The 15,587-nt window shown below is 38.0% G+C and overlaps 1 protein-coding gene across 1 annotated transcript in view; it reads right to left on the bottom strand.

The window, feature by feature from the left end:
• Positions 1-15,587, bottom strand: part of scara5 (scavenger receptor class A, member 5 (putative)) — a 99,423-nt gene that overhangs the window by 21,084 nt on the left and 62,752 nt on the right. The window contains exons 8-10 of the mRNA XM_042391120.1: positions 14,417-14,497; positions 10,125-10,232; positions 5,055-5,120 (exon numbers count right to left, since the gene is read on the bottom strand). Coding sequence (XP_042247054.1) covers positions 5,055-5,120; positions 10,125-10,232; positions 14,417-14,497 — 255 coding nt within the window. The remainder of the gene's footprint in view (positions 1-5,054; positions 5,121-10,124; positions 10,233-14,416; positions 14,498-15,587) is intronic.

Below are 15,587 nucleotides of genomic sequence, written 5' to 3' on the forward strand. Positions count from 1 at the left end.
CCTCCATCATTTGGTTATATGGGGTTTCAGGTTATGTGAAATATATGACTAGCACACAGCGTTGCAAGATGGGACTAACAAGAAGTTGCCCAATCAAAGTCTAGAACGAGTCTAATCGTTTTAAAATTAAACTAATTTTTTCATTTCAGAAAGTTTTTTGTTCGATCAGTATATTTAGGTAAACTCAATACGTTTCAATAATGACGAATCGATAATAAAATATAAATGTATTTTAGATAATGGTAATTAAACATTACAAGTTTTCACTCATTTGAACAGAAGTGTTTTATTGCAGAGCTATGGAAGAATTATAATGGTACAGGAAAAGTTTCAATTTAGTTAAAATTCAAAGAAATGACATTTGGTTTTGATGTCATCAGTTATCAGTCATCACATGTCGAGCTGAGCCTACTGAACTCTGCATGGTCTATCTCAATTTACTTGGATAGAGGAGGGATCAGTTTAGTATTGCTTGGAATTAGGGCTGAGCCACATTATCAGATGAAACGAGTAACCGGTACGGATAATGTACTTTTTACGAGCACGAGTATCATCTGAGTAAAATGTGCTAATGTCCGTACTCGTGATGAAGGAAAATCCTCATTGGGTAGCTGTGTACACATTGTTCCGTGACAGGCCAGCCACACACAGAGCTCCTCCCCTACAGAGAGCCTATACAAAGTTCACTGCTGCTGCGCCACACAACACAATCTTTCCATTGTCACAGCCACTCTGTCCACAGGGATTAACAGCTCGTGACTCTCACTGCTTCAACCCTTATCCATTTCAGGCTTAAAACACAAACTTCCGGTAACCCCCACCCACTTCCGGTTAAGCCCCGCCCATTCCACATACAGATACAGATACAGATAATTTAGTTGGTTGAACAGATACAGATAAAGATAATGGTGTACTTGCTCACCTCTACTTGGAATATAATCTAACTTTTTTTTGGGCCTGAATGGTACAAAAAGTATGCCAAATTATCACAACCCACCCAAAACAATTTTTATCTGCCTAATTATATAAAAAGTAGCCCAACTGGGCAGAAAACCACCCAATTTCACCACCCAGAATGTACATCCACTGTGTTTTATTTCTCCACTGTGTGGAAGCTGATCCTGGATGCTATTACAGGATCAGCCCTGCTCTTTATTGGAATTGGAATGTGCTTCTTCTTATTTCCATGTCTTCTATATGAATCGTCAGCTGATGTTGATGCTACCTTTTGCAACTTTAGCCTTTTAGCACAATACCTATATGTATGTAGCCATTAAGTGCATATTTAAGGCCATTTGGGTTCCGGTTTAAAATCATTGGAAATTGCTGGAAACATGTAAAAGTCAGCCTTAGACTGTGTTTTCAACCAACTCATGGAACAAACGTTAGCTTATTTAGCTAGCTAGCTACAGCTGATAAAATCTGCCAGCAACAATGATTTCAGCCGGCAAAATCAACGGTTGCTGAAGTCTGCTTCTGCCTATCTTTGTCTGAAATCAAGGACCCATCGTTACAATTATTACTAAGAATTTCGATGTTATATCCGTCAGCATTATAATTGTAAACTGCACATGTGCATATGTTGACATGCAACAGTAACTAAGCAAGTAGCATGTAGCAGTTTATAGGCTTTACGTGGTATGTAAACAATGTAAGTAAAGTACTACTGAATTTACATATATGGGGAGACAACAGTTTTAACATGAATACTGGTCACGACAGAGAAATCAGAAATTTGTATTTAGCATGGGGCAATGAGGACAATTATCTACTTAGTATACATATTAGTCTACGTTCTTGTCAATTTACATGTAAGTTAACTAAGGTAACCATCTCCCAAAACTTTCTCTTTCTCTACTTCCATAATTTTTTGTTTTGTTTTTCTACTTCCTGATTCCTACATTTTACACTCTCTCTCCTTTTCCTTCCTTTTTTCTTCAGGAGTGTTTCTGAGTGCCTGAAGACCCTTTATTTTCAGAACATCAATCTCGAGATGACAGAAGAAGATTGTCTGACACAAATGAAAGATCTCTCTCTCTCTCTCTTACACTCACACACACACAAATGATTACAATCTGGGGCCCCTTTGTCCTTCTTTACTCAGAAATACTCATGTGCTGTTGAGGCTTTTAACAAAGCAAAGAGGCTAATCCTTTCAGTGACATGACTGTATGGCAGGTTCAGTTTGTGTTAACACCCAACATGTGTGGAGGAACGCACACTTCAGCGGTCTGGGGTCACTCTGTTGCTCATTCTGGGGAGTAATCAGACAGGTATGCACTGTATGCTTTGAAGTGTAAAAAGATCCGAGGCATGCATCAAACGATAAGTCAGCCACATAAGGTTTGTGACCAAAAAGTGCATGGCACAGCGATTCAATATTTCTGACAGCCAACAGCATGTGGCCTCAGTCTGTCTTTCAAACATCAAACATCCGTGTCTTGTAAATGACGTGAGGAAAGAACCAATCTTTGTCGGTTCTGTAATGGTGAGGAAGAGCAGGTCAAGGGATCGAGTCAATCTGACATGAACACCACTCCATCACATGGAGAACAGCCACAATGATGTAACAAAAGAAGATTAACATTTGTGGCAGAAAAGAGAAGAGAAATGTCTGTGGTTTAGGGGCCATTCATATTTTTTTCTCTCTCCTGTACCTGAATCCAGATTGGTGGTTTTGTACGAGGTTTCAAGCTTATCGCCACAGGATCACAACCACATATGCACACACGATCTTTAAACCCTTTTGATGTCCACTAAGCCATGTGTTTCTTCATCGTGTGTCGGACACCGTGAGATTACGCTGAAAAGAAAAGCAGATCGACTGATCCTTTAAACTTCCCCCAGCTCTTTGCACAGGATGTCAGGTGGGGCAGAGATGTATGAGGCCCGTAAAGTCATCAGCTCGTAAATTTTTGTTCTTGTATTGCCAACTGGTGGTTTCAGATCACAAGCATGGATGTATGCGCTCTTATTACAGCACTGGTGCCCAGGAGGATTTTCTTCACTAGGACTGTGTTAGATAGACAGCATTTTATAAAAAAAATAACTAAATATTTCCATTATATTACAGATATAATTTACCTTTGATGCTGCACATAAATCAGCCGTGCTGAACTGAGCTTTTTTCAGCGTTTTTGTCAAATCAAAGCTGTTTAAATCTGGGATCTTTTCTCAAACCAACACACTTTGATTGCAATCAACAATGTTTACATGTAGCCAGCTTTCCCCCCACCACTTCTTATCAGTTGTGGACAATCTCAATGAACTAACCCTAAATAAAAACATCACAGCAGATGTCTGAAATAGTTAAGATGTAGAATCAACAGAAAAATATGTTTGCTGCTGCTCTTAACATAAAGATATTATCACCAAAAATGCATCTAAGGCTTTGATGTAACAAATGAATCTTGGAAATCACTTTGATTATTAAATGTTCATTCAGTGCCCATTATGAACCATATGAAACTGTTTTGGGAGTGGAGGCAGAGAAGAAGCCTCAAAATTGTCCAAAAAGGTATGTCATGTTGCAGCTTTATTGTATAGTCCACAGATAATATAGAGGATTAAATAAGTGACAGACATTAGTGTTTCTTTTCATTAGTGCTCAAACCACATAACTTTCAGCCAAGTAATTCTACATTACGTCCATATTGGACAATTCTACACCTCAATATTTATGTCCAATACTAATGTTCAGTGCCAATACAGGAAGTGGGTTGTGGAGGTTGAGGTAACATGTCCTCTAGCATGGATGACTTATATTTTGTGTCCTGTCACAGACTTGCAATTAAAGTTCATGATTCTGTTAACATTAACCTTGTTAACAGAATCATAACCCCTAACCTTAACCATACCATTGTTACAATGTTCTGAAGTAGTGAGAAATTTAGAAACATTGACACTGGATGTAAATTGGGTCTCAAAAATAAAAAAGAATCATCCAATATGGACGTTCTAGTTAGGGTGGATGACTTTATAAGTTACTCTGCCTACCTTTTTGACATTTGCAGAGACAGTTTTGGTTAACTAGTAGTTCTGTACTGTTTTTTTTTTTAACATGTAGGTACCCATTTTGTTTCTCTCTCATACACACACACACATGAGGATGCACATGCAAAACATATTCCTGCCAATAGTTTCACACTATTCCACTGATCTACAGGTGGCGGTAGAGAAATGTTGCAATGCACCAATGAAGGCAAGGAAGAGAATGACTGCTGGCAAATAAACAATCCCAGTTTCAAACTTTTAAGAAAAACTGACTTTATGAATGTTTTATGAGGAAGGTAATGCATTCAACACATGTTAGACCTCAAGAATATGCAGAATGTGTTTTGCTGAGTAACACTCAATCAGAAACTTTGTTTACAAGAACACTCCACAGGGCAACTTAAATCCAATTGTCAATATTTCTGTCTGTGAACAGGACTGGATTACAATTTATCAAAGCAGCAAGACAACTTAGATCCAAAGAGCAGACACTTTCCAACTGTTCTTCATCTAAAAAAACTTAGTGAGAGAGGAAGATGGAAAAAATACAAAATACTATGTCATTGTCACTAGAATTGAAACAGCAATTTGTTACCATACTAATTAGTGGAAATATTACTGAAACTCAAGTTGATTCAACATATTGAATCTTTTAGCAGACAGTATTCACTTTAATGTTTAACCATTTTAGATTTACTGACTGTGTGGTCATCTTACAGGCTCAAAGCTTCCAGTGACTGCCGGCAGTGGCACAAGAGACTTGTTGTTGTTAAGCTTGTAGTAGTAAATGAAACTTACTGTTAGAATAAACTCATGTAATTACTTAATGAAATAATTTACAGGGAAATTACAGTAGACTGATTCTAATTTTTGCTGGAGACAACATCAAGATCCCTCAAGGATTCCCAGTGACTGAGTAACATGACAAAAGTCACAGATATGCAGAGTAGGTGTCAGCTGAATCAGTTATATTCCTCCAACACCTTTTTATTAGTGCAAACAGGTAGAATCACATTGTTTATCAGGACAGACTCTTCATTGATTTTATTATCAGCTCTCACCTGTTTTCTCTCCCCTGTCTCCTCGATCACCCTTCTCCCCTTTCATCCCTCTGTCTCCTCTGTCACCTGAGGAAAGAACAGAACAGAAAAACAAATGGAGGATTATGTAGACTTTACAGGAGCAGCGATACAATCTGTTAAAATGTAACTTTCACCTGATCTTAACATTTGTCCCTGTAGATGCTGAGTAAACTATTCACAATCTCACTGGACTTGTGAGAACAAATTATCTGGTGTCACGCTTCAATATTATGTTGACACATTGTTTATTTTATTACATTTTAGATTTTTTGTCTTTGCATTTCCAGGTCACATGTTGGATTGAATCTGTCTCTTTTGTTTTGGTTTTCTTCTTCTTTTCTTCTTTGGTTTTACAAACATTTGGAATATGTAAGGTTTATGTTGTTTATGACAAAATCAAGCAAATCAAATCATCACTTTTAAGAAAACACAGCAATGTAATAGTACACTGTGTATCAACATTGGAATATCAAATTAAAACATCACCAAAATGTGAGCTTTTCAGTGTTTTTCACTCAAACTTTATTCAAACTAGGAAAAGTCTCAACAATATCACTGCAGATTTAGGGGGGGGAGGAAGGAATAAGATTTGGATGACACTCATAATATCTGATAATATCCCAAATTTTAATCAAAGACCAGCAAAAGTAGACCTAGAACTTGATACTAATCATAATCAAACCTTATCCTAATGTGTAACCACAATATAACAGTGACTGGGGCAGACATGTGTGTCTATGCAATTTAAACATAAGCCTCAAAATAGTCTTAACACACAAAGAGAAAAGCAGCTCAACCACCAACAGGTTTAAATTTTTAAAAACTCCACCTCAAACCCATTTCCTCTACTTTGTACTTTTACTTTGTAATATTTTTAGTAGAATCCCCTAAAATAGTTCATCCCTGTAATTATTGTCTCGTAATATGGGCATAAAATGTAAAAATTAGAGGATACCACCATGCCTCTGGTGTTTAATTTACCTCTAAAAGTTGTGGTTAACATTTGTTGTTATAGAGGGGAGGTGAATGAGGTTGAAAGAGAGGAACAAGAGAGAGAAAAGACTGTAGAAATGAAAATAGATTTTTTTTTTGACTGCAATAAAGGTACCAGTGTCAAGGTAATTTCTTGGAGCTCTTTACAGTGTAGATATCTGCATGGTGGAAAACTTAATGCAATGTAAAACCACTTAATCACTGTAAATAAAAATCCTCTCATTTGTGGTTTCTGCAAAATTACAGCACATTTACACACGACACTTACCTCCAATCAGCAGCTTGGATACGGCCATTTCTCATTTGTTTTTGTTTCAAAATATGATTCTATTCCAAAGTCCTCACAGAACTAACCTCCAAAACAGGAGAGCGTCTGTTTTAGTGGGATTTGTTGCTAATTTTTAGCCATGAGGTTTGAAACCACACATCTGTTTTTGCCATGAAGCTATAAGAGGATCAGCTTCAAGTCGGCATTTATCCCACCTTTAATTTGACTTGGTTTTCACATCCAAGACCACAGGGCAGCTGCCAGCCGAGGTGGCATTTAGTCCCACCTACCATGTGTTACTGTATGTATGTCCATGTCTGAGTAATGTAGCTAGTACCCCACCACACCCTGCCTGTGACGTCCTGAGCTGTCAGTGACACCTCTGTTTTGACCACATCCTTAACAACTAAATAACACTACAGGAAAAAACTAAACACACTGGTAAAATACCACTGAGCCCCAAGAGACAACAGATGCATTTGATTTAAAACTATACCGAGTATGTTTGCATGTTGCATGCTGGTGGCATAGCGATGGGTAAATGTCTGAAATGAAGTACTTAAAGCTACACTAAATTTTAGCCACATTGCATGGTAATGTCATCTGTCCACCACCTTTGTCCAAACTGAAATATCAATCATCATCTATTGGATAAATTAGTATGAAACCATGTACAGACATCCATGGATTTTTCCTGTTTCAGCTTATTGTACCAAATGGCAGAGGGAGAAAGCTCTAGCTGGTGAACAAAGGTCAAACAGCTAGCAGTTAAAGACCCAGATGTTTTTTTCAGGGGTTGGTGGAGACCAAAAGCTAAAATGAGAGTGAATATTTGACTTACATTCATCAAATAGACAGAAATACTACTCCGAATAAATGCTAAAGTTGCTCTTTGTCTGTCGTTAGCCAGAACCACTTTATAATGTGATAATATTTCAGGGCAGTGAATCTGCACCTTGTTATGGAGTTTTTTACTGCTCCCAAGTGGACAAAGCAATAATTAATTAAGCTTTAAATACTTTAAATACTGATAATCGTTTCAGCAAACCCAGCTTGTTCAACACTTAGATGCTTTAAAACCAAAGAAAAAGCCAACACCTAATGCACTCCCAGCTCAGTCTACCCACCATTCATCTATAAAAGGAAACCATGAAGCTTCCCGGTGCTATTTTAACAAAGTCTTTGGTTGAGTGACTGCCTTACGCTGGGGCCCGTTCACACCCGAAGGTCTACAAACTCTTCACCCTCTGCTGGTTTGTTAAACCCACAACCAGACCCCAGATGGGTGGAAGCACAGACAGACACTGTTGTAAACTGCCAGAGTGTAGATGGCCATGCATCCGCAAAGCTTCTTGTTTTGTTTATCTTGTCTCCATTAATTGAAAACTGCTCGTTTGTGTTTTTGTGCAACACAATTAACTTGTCAGTAAAACAATGATGTGACCAGTGCCGAATTTTTGTGGGTGACACTCCTTTCATGTTTGTTCAGCCGTGGTCTTTATCGCTGCTTGTGCTAATTTCTCATGTTTTCCTCTGTTTACTCCAAGCAAATCAGAGGCCTGTTTCACCAAATTAACATGCTAGCTATGATTTGTAACCCAGGATCATTTAAGCTAGCTCATTTTGACTTGTTTCAGATTTGGTGAGTCTCAATCATACTTGAGACTCCTGCATGATGATAAGCGACACTCATTTGTGAAATATGACGCTGTCACCATCTGGCATGTGTTTGTAAGCAGAGCTGGCAAAATGTTTTTGTTAAACAGGCTCCAGATACATTAAAGGGGACATATTATGCTTTTTGTAATTTTCTGTTATTTACATTCTGTTATGGTGTTGGATGTCTATGTTAAACATGGTCAGAGTTCCAAAACTTTAGGTTAACATATGTAGAAATGCTCCCTGCAAGTCAAAAGCCAGGACTTCAGCATGCTCTGTCATGCATGCCCATCAACAGTCAGTTGCTAAGGTTGTTGCAAAAGTTGTTCCATGTGTTTGCATTGTCCACATTTTGGCTCGAACATGTACGGATGTATCTGAGACATTTTGAGTAAAGAATGAGAAAAAGTAGTGAAATCCTACTACTATATTTCATGGTGTGTTGATGTAGCCTTCAGAGCGGCTGGAAGTCAGCCAAGGGGCAGCTTCCAGAAGCTGACCAATCAGAGAGGGCTCATTGGGAAGGGGGCCTTAAAGAGACAGGAGCTCAATCAGCCTGTTTAAGACAGAGGCTGAACTGAAGGGCTGCATAAAGGGTGAGTCTGAGTTAAATAAGGAGTTTTTTGAACTGTAAATCATGCAAAGATATTCCAATAGATATAAATATAGACCTGTAAATGTGCATAATATGCCCCCTTTAAGTGTCAGTTCAATATGGACTTCTTTTACAATGCAGAACTAGTAAATATCACTTGTTTGGAATTGAAAATACAAAAGATTTCCTTAACTGTATATCCCTTGAATTGCTAAAAGTTACAGCAACCAACAATAACGTTGTTGAAAATTCACCAAAACTAGAGCAGAGTCTGGTGCCCAGTATTGCACCATGACTAGGGGTGTACACATGCACACACACACACACACACACACACACACACACACACACACACACACACACACACATACACACACACACACATACATACACACACACACACACACAAAAAACACACAGCCTGGTCCAAGGTTTTGAGAGCCACTGGCCAACACAGAGACTGTGGGACTCCAACACTGGACATTTCAGCCAAACTCAAGTCTGATCAGCAACAGCTGTTGGCACACACACACAGTCACACAGACTATATAGATCCACAATAACATGTTGACACAAGAAAGACGGCAGCGTCTTATCATATTTGTTACGGCCATGTTTTCCCCAACAGAGCTGTATGTGTGTCTGAGTGTGTTTTTGTTATCGTTGGCACTGTCCAGCTGCTGATGCCGGAGTAGAAACATCAACTGGATACATGAATGGATGAGTGGGCGGAGGAAGGAAGAGAGAGAAAGGAGAGGTTCTCAAAGTATTGTGTGTTCAGTTGTTATGTGACATTCATTCATGGACCTTCTTCAGTCCAAAAATTTGTCTTTTATCAGTGTTGTTGCCGATTACTCTCATGTGTACTTGGAATATATATATGCTCATGTCAAAGAAATATATATTTAACCTCTCCAGACATCTGAGTTTTTAGAATACATAGAAGAATAACTGGAGCTATCACAAGCAATCATAGTCTTTTTGGCAAACACACTAAGAAAACAGTAGCCACCTATTAATGATGGAAGAGGCAGTCCACTGTGACATCACAGTAGTTTTAATGCAGAGTCTCTTTATTTAAAAGTCTGAAATGATTTGAGCTGTGAATGCGTTGACAAGATTCAGCTGGGAGCTGTACAAGACTACAGAGAGAAATGGGCTTTTTCTTCTTGACTTGTGAATAATGAGCTGTGAGTGACTGACTCACTGTAATGTGACTGCTACTGTTGCCCCCATAAAGTACAACCTCCTGCAAAATTTGTACATTGTGATTATTACATTGTACTCAGACTTTTCAGATCATATGTTCTCCTTGTGCGTTTAACAATCTTGTCCATGTCTACATCGAGAAATGTTGGTGACCTTAATGGATCAAGTCAGTTTTAAATTACGATGAAATCCAAGAAATCAGCAAAAAACAACAGTTATTTGCTCTTAAAATACTTCAACATCCTGTAGTATCTGAGTGGATAAGCTATAAATATAACTATATAAGAAAACGTATTGATTAATGCAAGATATACCACAGACTTACCTTTAGGCCCAGCAGGTCCAGAATCTCCTTTTTCTCCATCACCACCGCCGACCCCAATCGACCCTTTCATACCACGAGGGCCCTGGATGCCCTTTTCTCCTGTAAACCCTGAAACACACAAACACATATGGGCTTGAGTTCAAGAAGCGATAAACAACCATCCCACAGGAAAACCAGTCTGCTATGACACCATGTAAAGTGCCTTAACTATTGTGGCTTCTGTCTGCTGTAAGTGGAGATCATTTATGTTTATTTAATTAAAATATTTAGTACAAACATTATCAGAGTTGTACTTTAAAGGGTTCAATTTAAAACCAAAATATTTTCAAAAATTAATTGCTTTTCCTGCCAGTTTTTGAATAATTCCACTAAATACATCACAGTTGGAGTTGGTTCTGATTGGTTCCACTGAATAAACAATTTGCGATTGTCCTCCAGGCAAGTTTGCACACATCATATGGAGTCCCCAAATTACATCCAATCCATGAACTGGAGAAAGAACGAAAGCGATATAATGAGGACTTTCTCTTAACATTTTCAATAAGCCTTGTTGTTCCATGTCTTCCCTCCCCACCCTGACATCATTCATATGCCATCTGCCAACACCCTCATCTCTGAATGCTTGCGGAAAGTGAGAAAAACAGCAACTATCTTTTGTTCATTTTGTTCCATAAATACAATCCAGCTCAACCCTTGTGGCACACAATGAGAATGTTTGTTTACACTAAGCACACTCAGATGTCTCGAAATTAATGTGGTAATGAGTTATTGATTGCGCCACTGAAGCTTTTTCAAATGTCACTGTGCTCGGATATGCTCTGATTACACTGTTGTGACTGCTCAGCACAATGAATTCAATTTAGACTGAATGCATTAAAGAGCCAAACACAAACTGAACGGATGTTGGATAATATCATGTTTTTGTGTTTTTGCTGTCAAGAGTCCATAAATCCCTCCTTAAAAAACCCACTGGGACAATGCTATCAATCATATTTTGGAAGCAGTGCAGAAGTTTGCTTTGTGTTCTGCAGGACAGTCCAACTAGACTGTTCAACAAGTCCAAAAGAATTTTTTGAAGTCCGTTGGCTTAAAAGAAAACGGAGTATCAAAGGTACATGTGCTGCTTTACCGACAGACTGCATGTGTAGATCTGTTAATAGCATGGGTTGTTTGGTAAACATTACACATCTGCTATAATGATTTTTTTTGACAATGTCTGACGAAGATCTCAGTTAGATTAAAACACTACTCTGAAAAATCAAATTTGTTGGGTGCTATTAATACAGTGTGCTGATCTTTTGTTTGACCTTTGCCTTCAATTTGTTTTTTTGGATATGCACACACTACACTCTGTTTGTCTTTGATACATCCACTGGGGACCTGGAGGAATACAGTATATCTGGCAGACTCAATGACAGTCCATCCAAGATAGTCAAGATATTTAAATGTCACACCTACTGGTGGCACTACAAGGAAAGTCAGGGGATCACCAATGTCATTAGGATTCATCTTCTGGGGACCATGAATGCTCGTACAAAATTTCATGGCAATCCATCCAGGAGCTGTTGTGATATTTCAGTCTGGGCTAAATTTGTGCACAAACTCAGACAACCGATAGACTGACAGTACCATTCAGCTGACAGCATGGCTAAAAACTGAATATCAATTAGTTAGTGTTGTCCAGTTCTAATATGATGCATGATTGGCTGTTTGATTGATAAGTCCTAATCTAATCAGTAACTGACTTTTAATTTAACTGACTAACTGACAAGGTCGACTTGTCCTTGTTCCATGTTTAGTCTAATCTGGTTAGGATGGTTCCCTGCTAGCAAACGTGGTCATGAACAATGCATCATCATTTTAAAAAAAATGGCTTTGCAAATGTTTTTTGAGGAAGAAAATGCATTCAACATGTTTGTTAGACCTCACGGATACAGATAATTTGTTTTGGTGAGAAACACTTGATATACACAATTTTTCTTTGTTTACAAGAAAACTCCATGTGGCACCTTTAATTGGTGGAGTATCATGCTGCTGCCAGTTTTGGAGTTCTCCCCTGTTTGGGTCTGTTCAGGTTGAGAAGTTTTTGGATCAACTCTGATTATTCTCAAGTCTATTAAAGACCAAGGCTGACTGTCCTCGGGGTCCTTTCAAATTGTGTTGGACATGTTGGATTTGGTCTGTTTCAGATTGGGCCCAAAACGTCTGAACATGCAAAGCCCTTGAAGCCCTTAACCTGTATTCTAATGTCTCTGTTCAACTGGCCGCTTTATATATCATATTATCTTTATTTATTTTTTTTTATCACACTTAGTGTTTTTTAATCAAAAAGACAATTTTATCTAACTGGGATTCCATAGAAAGTGGCTTACATGCTGTTTTGGAGGCATCTGTGCATTACCACTGACTAGTTGGAATTATTTTTATTATTATTATTTTTATCATCAATTAATCTGTCAATTGTCTTCTCAAAGTAAGAGTCAAAGGAGACATCTTCAAATTTTTTTCCAACCAACAGTCCAAAACCCAAAGATATTCACTTTACTATCATGTATAGCAAAATAAAGCATTAAAGAGAAGCTTTGACCAGTTAATGTTTGGTATTTTTGCTTAAAAAGTGACTAAAACAGTTATTTGGTTATCAAAATAGTTTTATGTTGATTGACTAATTGCTTAATTGACTAATGGTTGCAGCACTAATTATCTTTACAAATATTGGTCAAATTTACACATATTTGTCAGCTCTGATATGATCCAAAAGATGGGTTTTGTATTATATATCTTATAGCCCTTAACTTCAGATCCCTGAAAAGAGAGATTGACCATCACCAAAGAGACTTTTGATTAAAAATCCCACAAAACCAACCAAAGACAGTATGACTGTTAGGGGTTGCTCTGTGTTTGTTTTGGTCTTGAATCTTGCCATTCAGCTCGCTATGTTTTCAACTAAGAAACAGTTTTTTTTTTCTTCTTTTCCTACAGAAATTCTTTTTATCCACTTTTTCCTGGAACTATAGCAGTGGTGGTCGGGGGGGTTTCCCTCTCAGCAGGAAGATAATGCTTCTTGGAAATGTCATGTGAGAGTTGCAGTTCATCGGCCAGAGAATGTGGGATGTATGATGACAGGGGAGGAGCGTGTGAGGGGTGATGATTCAAGAAGTGCCTAGCTGGAGGGGGTCTCAAAACATCTGGATTCTCATTGTTGTTGTTTGTATTGTACAGTATCTATGAAAAATAGTCATTTCATGGTTCTGAGGTGCCAGTTCTGCCTGGGTGAGGGTTCATATTGTGGTTTTTGGTGGAATTACCTTCGAGACAAAGATAGATGACACATCCCACTGGCCCTGTCCACACCCTGTCTGAGAATACTGTAAATCCCCATCCAAAGTCTGGCGTCTTGTTTTCTTAAGCGGATTTATATGACCTTTTATGCTTTCTGCTCATTGCATTATTAATGCAACTGAATGTAATCACAAAAGCAGAAGAAAGAAACACTGGCCAAAATCTGTTCTATGTTTAAAAAAGTGGCTTGATTTTCATCTTTCATGCCACTCAAACTTAAATCCTGTTGCTTAAAAAAGGCTTGTAACTCCAAATTTAGTGTTTATATTGGACATTTAGAGGCCAGGTATTTTTTTGGACCCACTGTACTCATCCAAAAACCATGCCAGTCCAAAAACACAAGAAAATCAGACATCTTTTCTGCATCTCTTGCTTCACATGCATTAAATCAGAAATAGTTTAAATATCCATTCAATTTGTATAATTTGTCATTCTTTCTTTCTGACATATATTACATAAGTTTTGTATTAGTAAGATGCTTCCAAAGATATAATACCGTAATGTCTCCCACAGACTGACAATTTGCAGTGGTTGGTACTGCAAGCACTGAATGGCATTTTGATTCACAGACTGACTTCAGATTATGGTCATTTTTCTCTGCAAATTCAAAATTGCAGTACCATTTACTTTTGAAAGGATGAAATAAATGCATATTGAAAAAAAATGCAGTACTTTTTAGTATGGGAGATGTAATGACCCACACTTAGTGAATCTGAGAAGGTTATGCTTTCCTATTCTATTTCACAAGCATTAAGGCAGCTCTAAGTGAACTGCATAAAGATGATTTTATCCAATTCAGTGTCACTATTTCATAACAATTCACAGATATATTATGCTTCATGCAGCTTCATTGTAGTTAACCTAACCTATTATAGAATTGATCAGTACTATACTTGTTTGACTGTTCATAATATTCAATAACTGATTAATGGTTGTCTCATTGTACCTACCTCTTAAGCCAGTCAATCCAGGGGCCCCAGGGGGCCCCAGTGGGCCACTATCACCTTTCTCTCCTTTTGGCCCTGGAGGCCCTGCAGAAAGTAAGAAAAAAATGTGTTGATGACATAATGCATTGGTTATAATATACAAACAATAAAAGTGCTACTGTAAGATTTATCTCACAGTATCCATTGTTGATGTCCTTTGCTAACAACACTATCCTGCATTTATTTATTTATTTATTTTGTACTGAAGTAGAGACGGACAAGCAAAACATTTGTGGAGAATGTTGATAGTGAAGAAAACATCAAGGACCTTGAAGAAAGGCTCAGTTAAGTAAAGCTTCATTTATACTCCCGAGCGGACGTGTACACGGACAGCTGTGGACACCACGGACGGGTAGTTGCTCTGTTTATACTACCTTCTGGGGTCAGCTTGGAGGAAGTGTTCCACACATGTGCAGTAGATCGCCAACAGCGTTGTGACCACAACTTAAGTCAACATATGTTGTGATCTAGCAAACACAATTGCAAACCCTCTGCTCATTGTGATCAGGACTGCTGTACACTTGACACAGAGTCATAAATCCATCTTTAAAAATTGCACCATGTAATTCTTGTCAACTGAAAAGTGAACAAGGATTTGCTAATGATCCTTTCAAAGTCAAAAGTCTGCATTCACTTTAAACCTGCATTAACAGATTGTTTTGGGCATTTGGGGGCAGCAGAAACAAGTTGTGAACACAACACTGACATATAATCACTTTTTAAATTGAAATGTTGTTGGCAAACAGTATTTACACATCCAGAAGTTATGGAGCAACATCATCATATTCTGTAATTAACAACATGCCAATTAAAAAAGTAGCCCAATAATCAGAATGAACTGCCACATGAATTCATGTTTAAATTTGGTTCATGTGAATCACAACAACACAACAATTTAGAGGACTAGAAAAACTGACTGACTAACTTTACTTTTGCTGTTCTAAACAGAGAGGGCCCATTTGTCATTTATCATTCATGGAAGCTGCAACAGGGGTTTCTTTGGCCTAAATAAAGTTAGAAATATGAGAGGCCTCACTGAGTGTCTTTATTATTACAGCATGTTGGACTGCTTATCATCAAAGGTGTTGCCAAAATCGGGAGACGCAAGAATCTTGTAGATTATCACTTGAAATGA

Source organism: Thunnus maccoyii, chromosome 17 (genome assembly GCF_910596095.1).
Source record: "Thunnus maccoyii chromosome 17, fThuMac1.1, whole genome shotgun sequence".
Taxonomy (NCBI): domain Eukaryota; kingdom Metazoa; phylum Chordata; class Actinopteri; order Scombriformes; family Scombridae; genus Thunnus; species Thunnus maccoyii.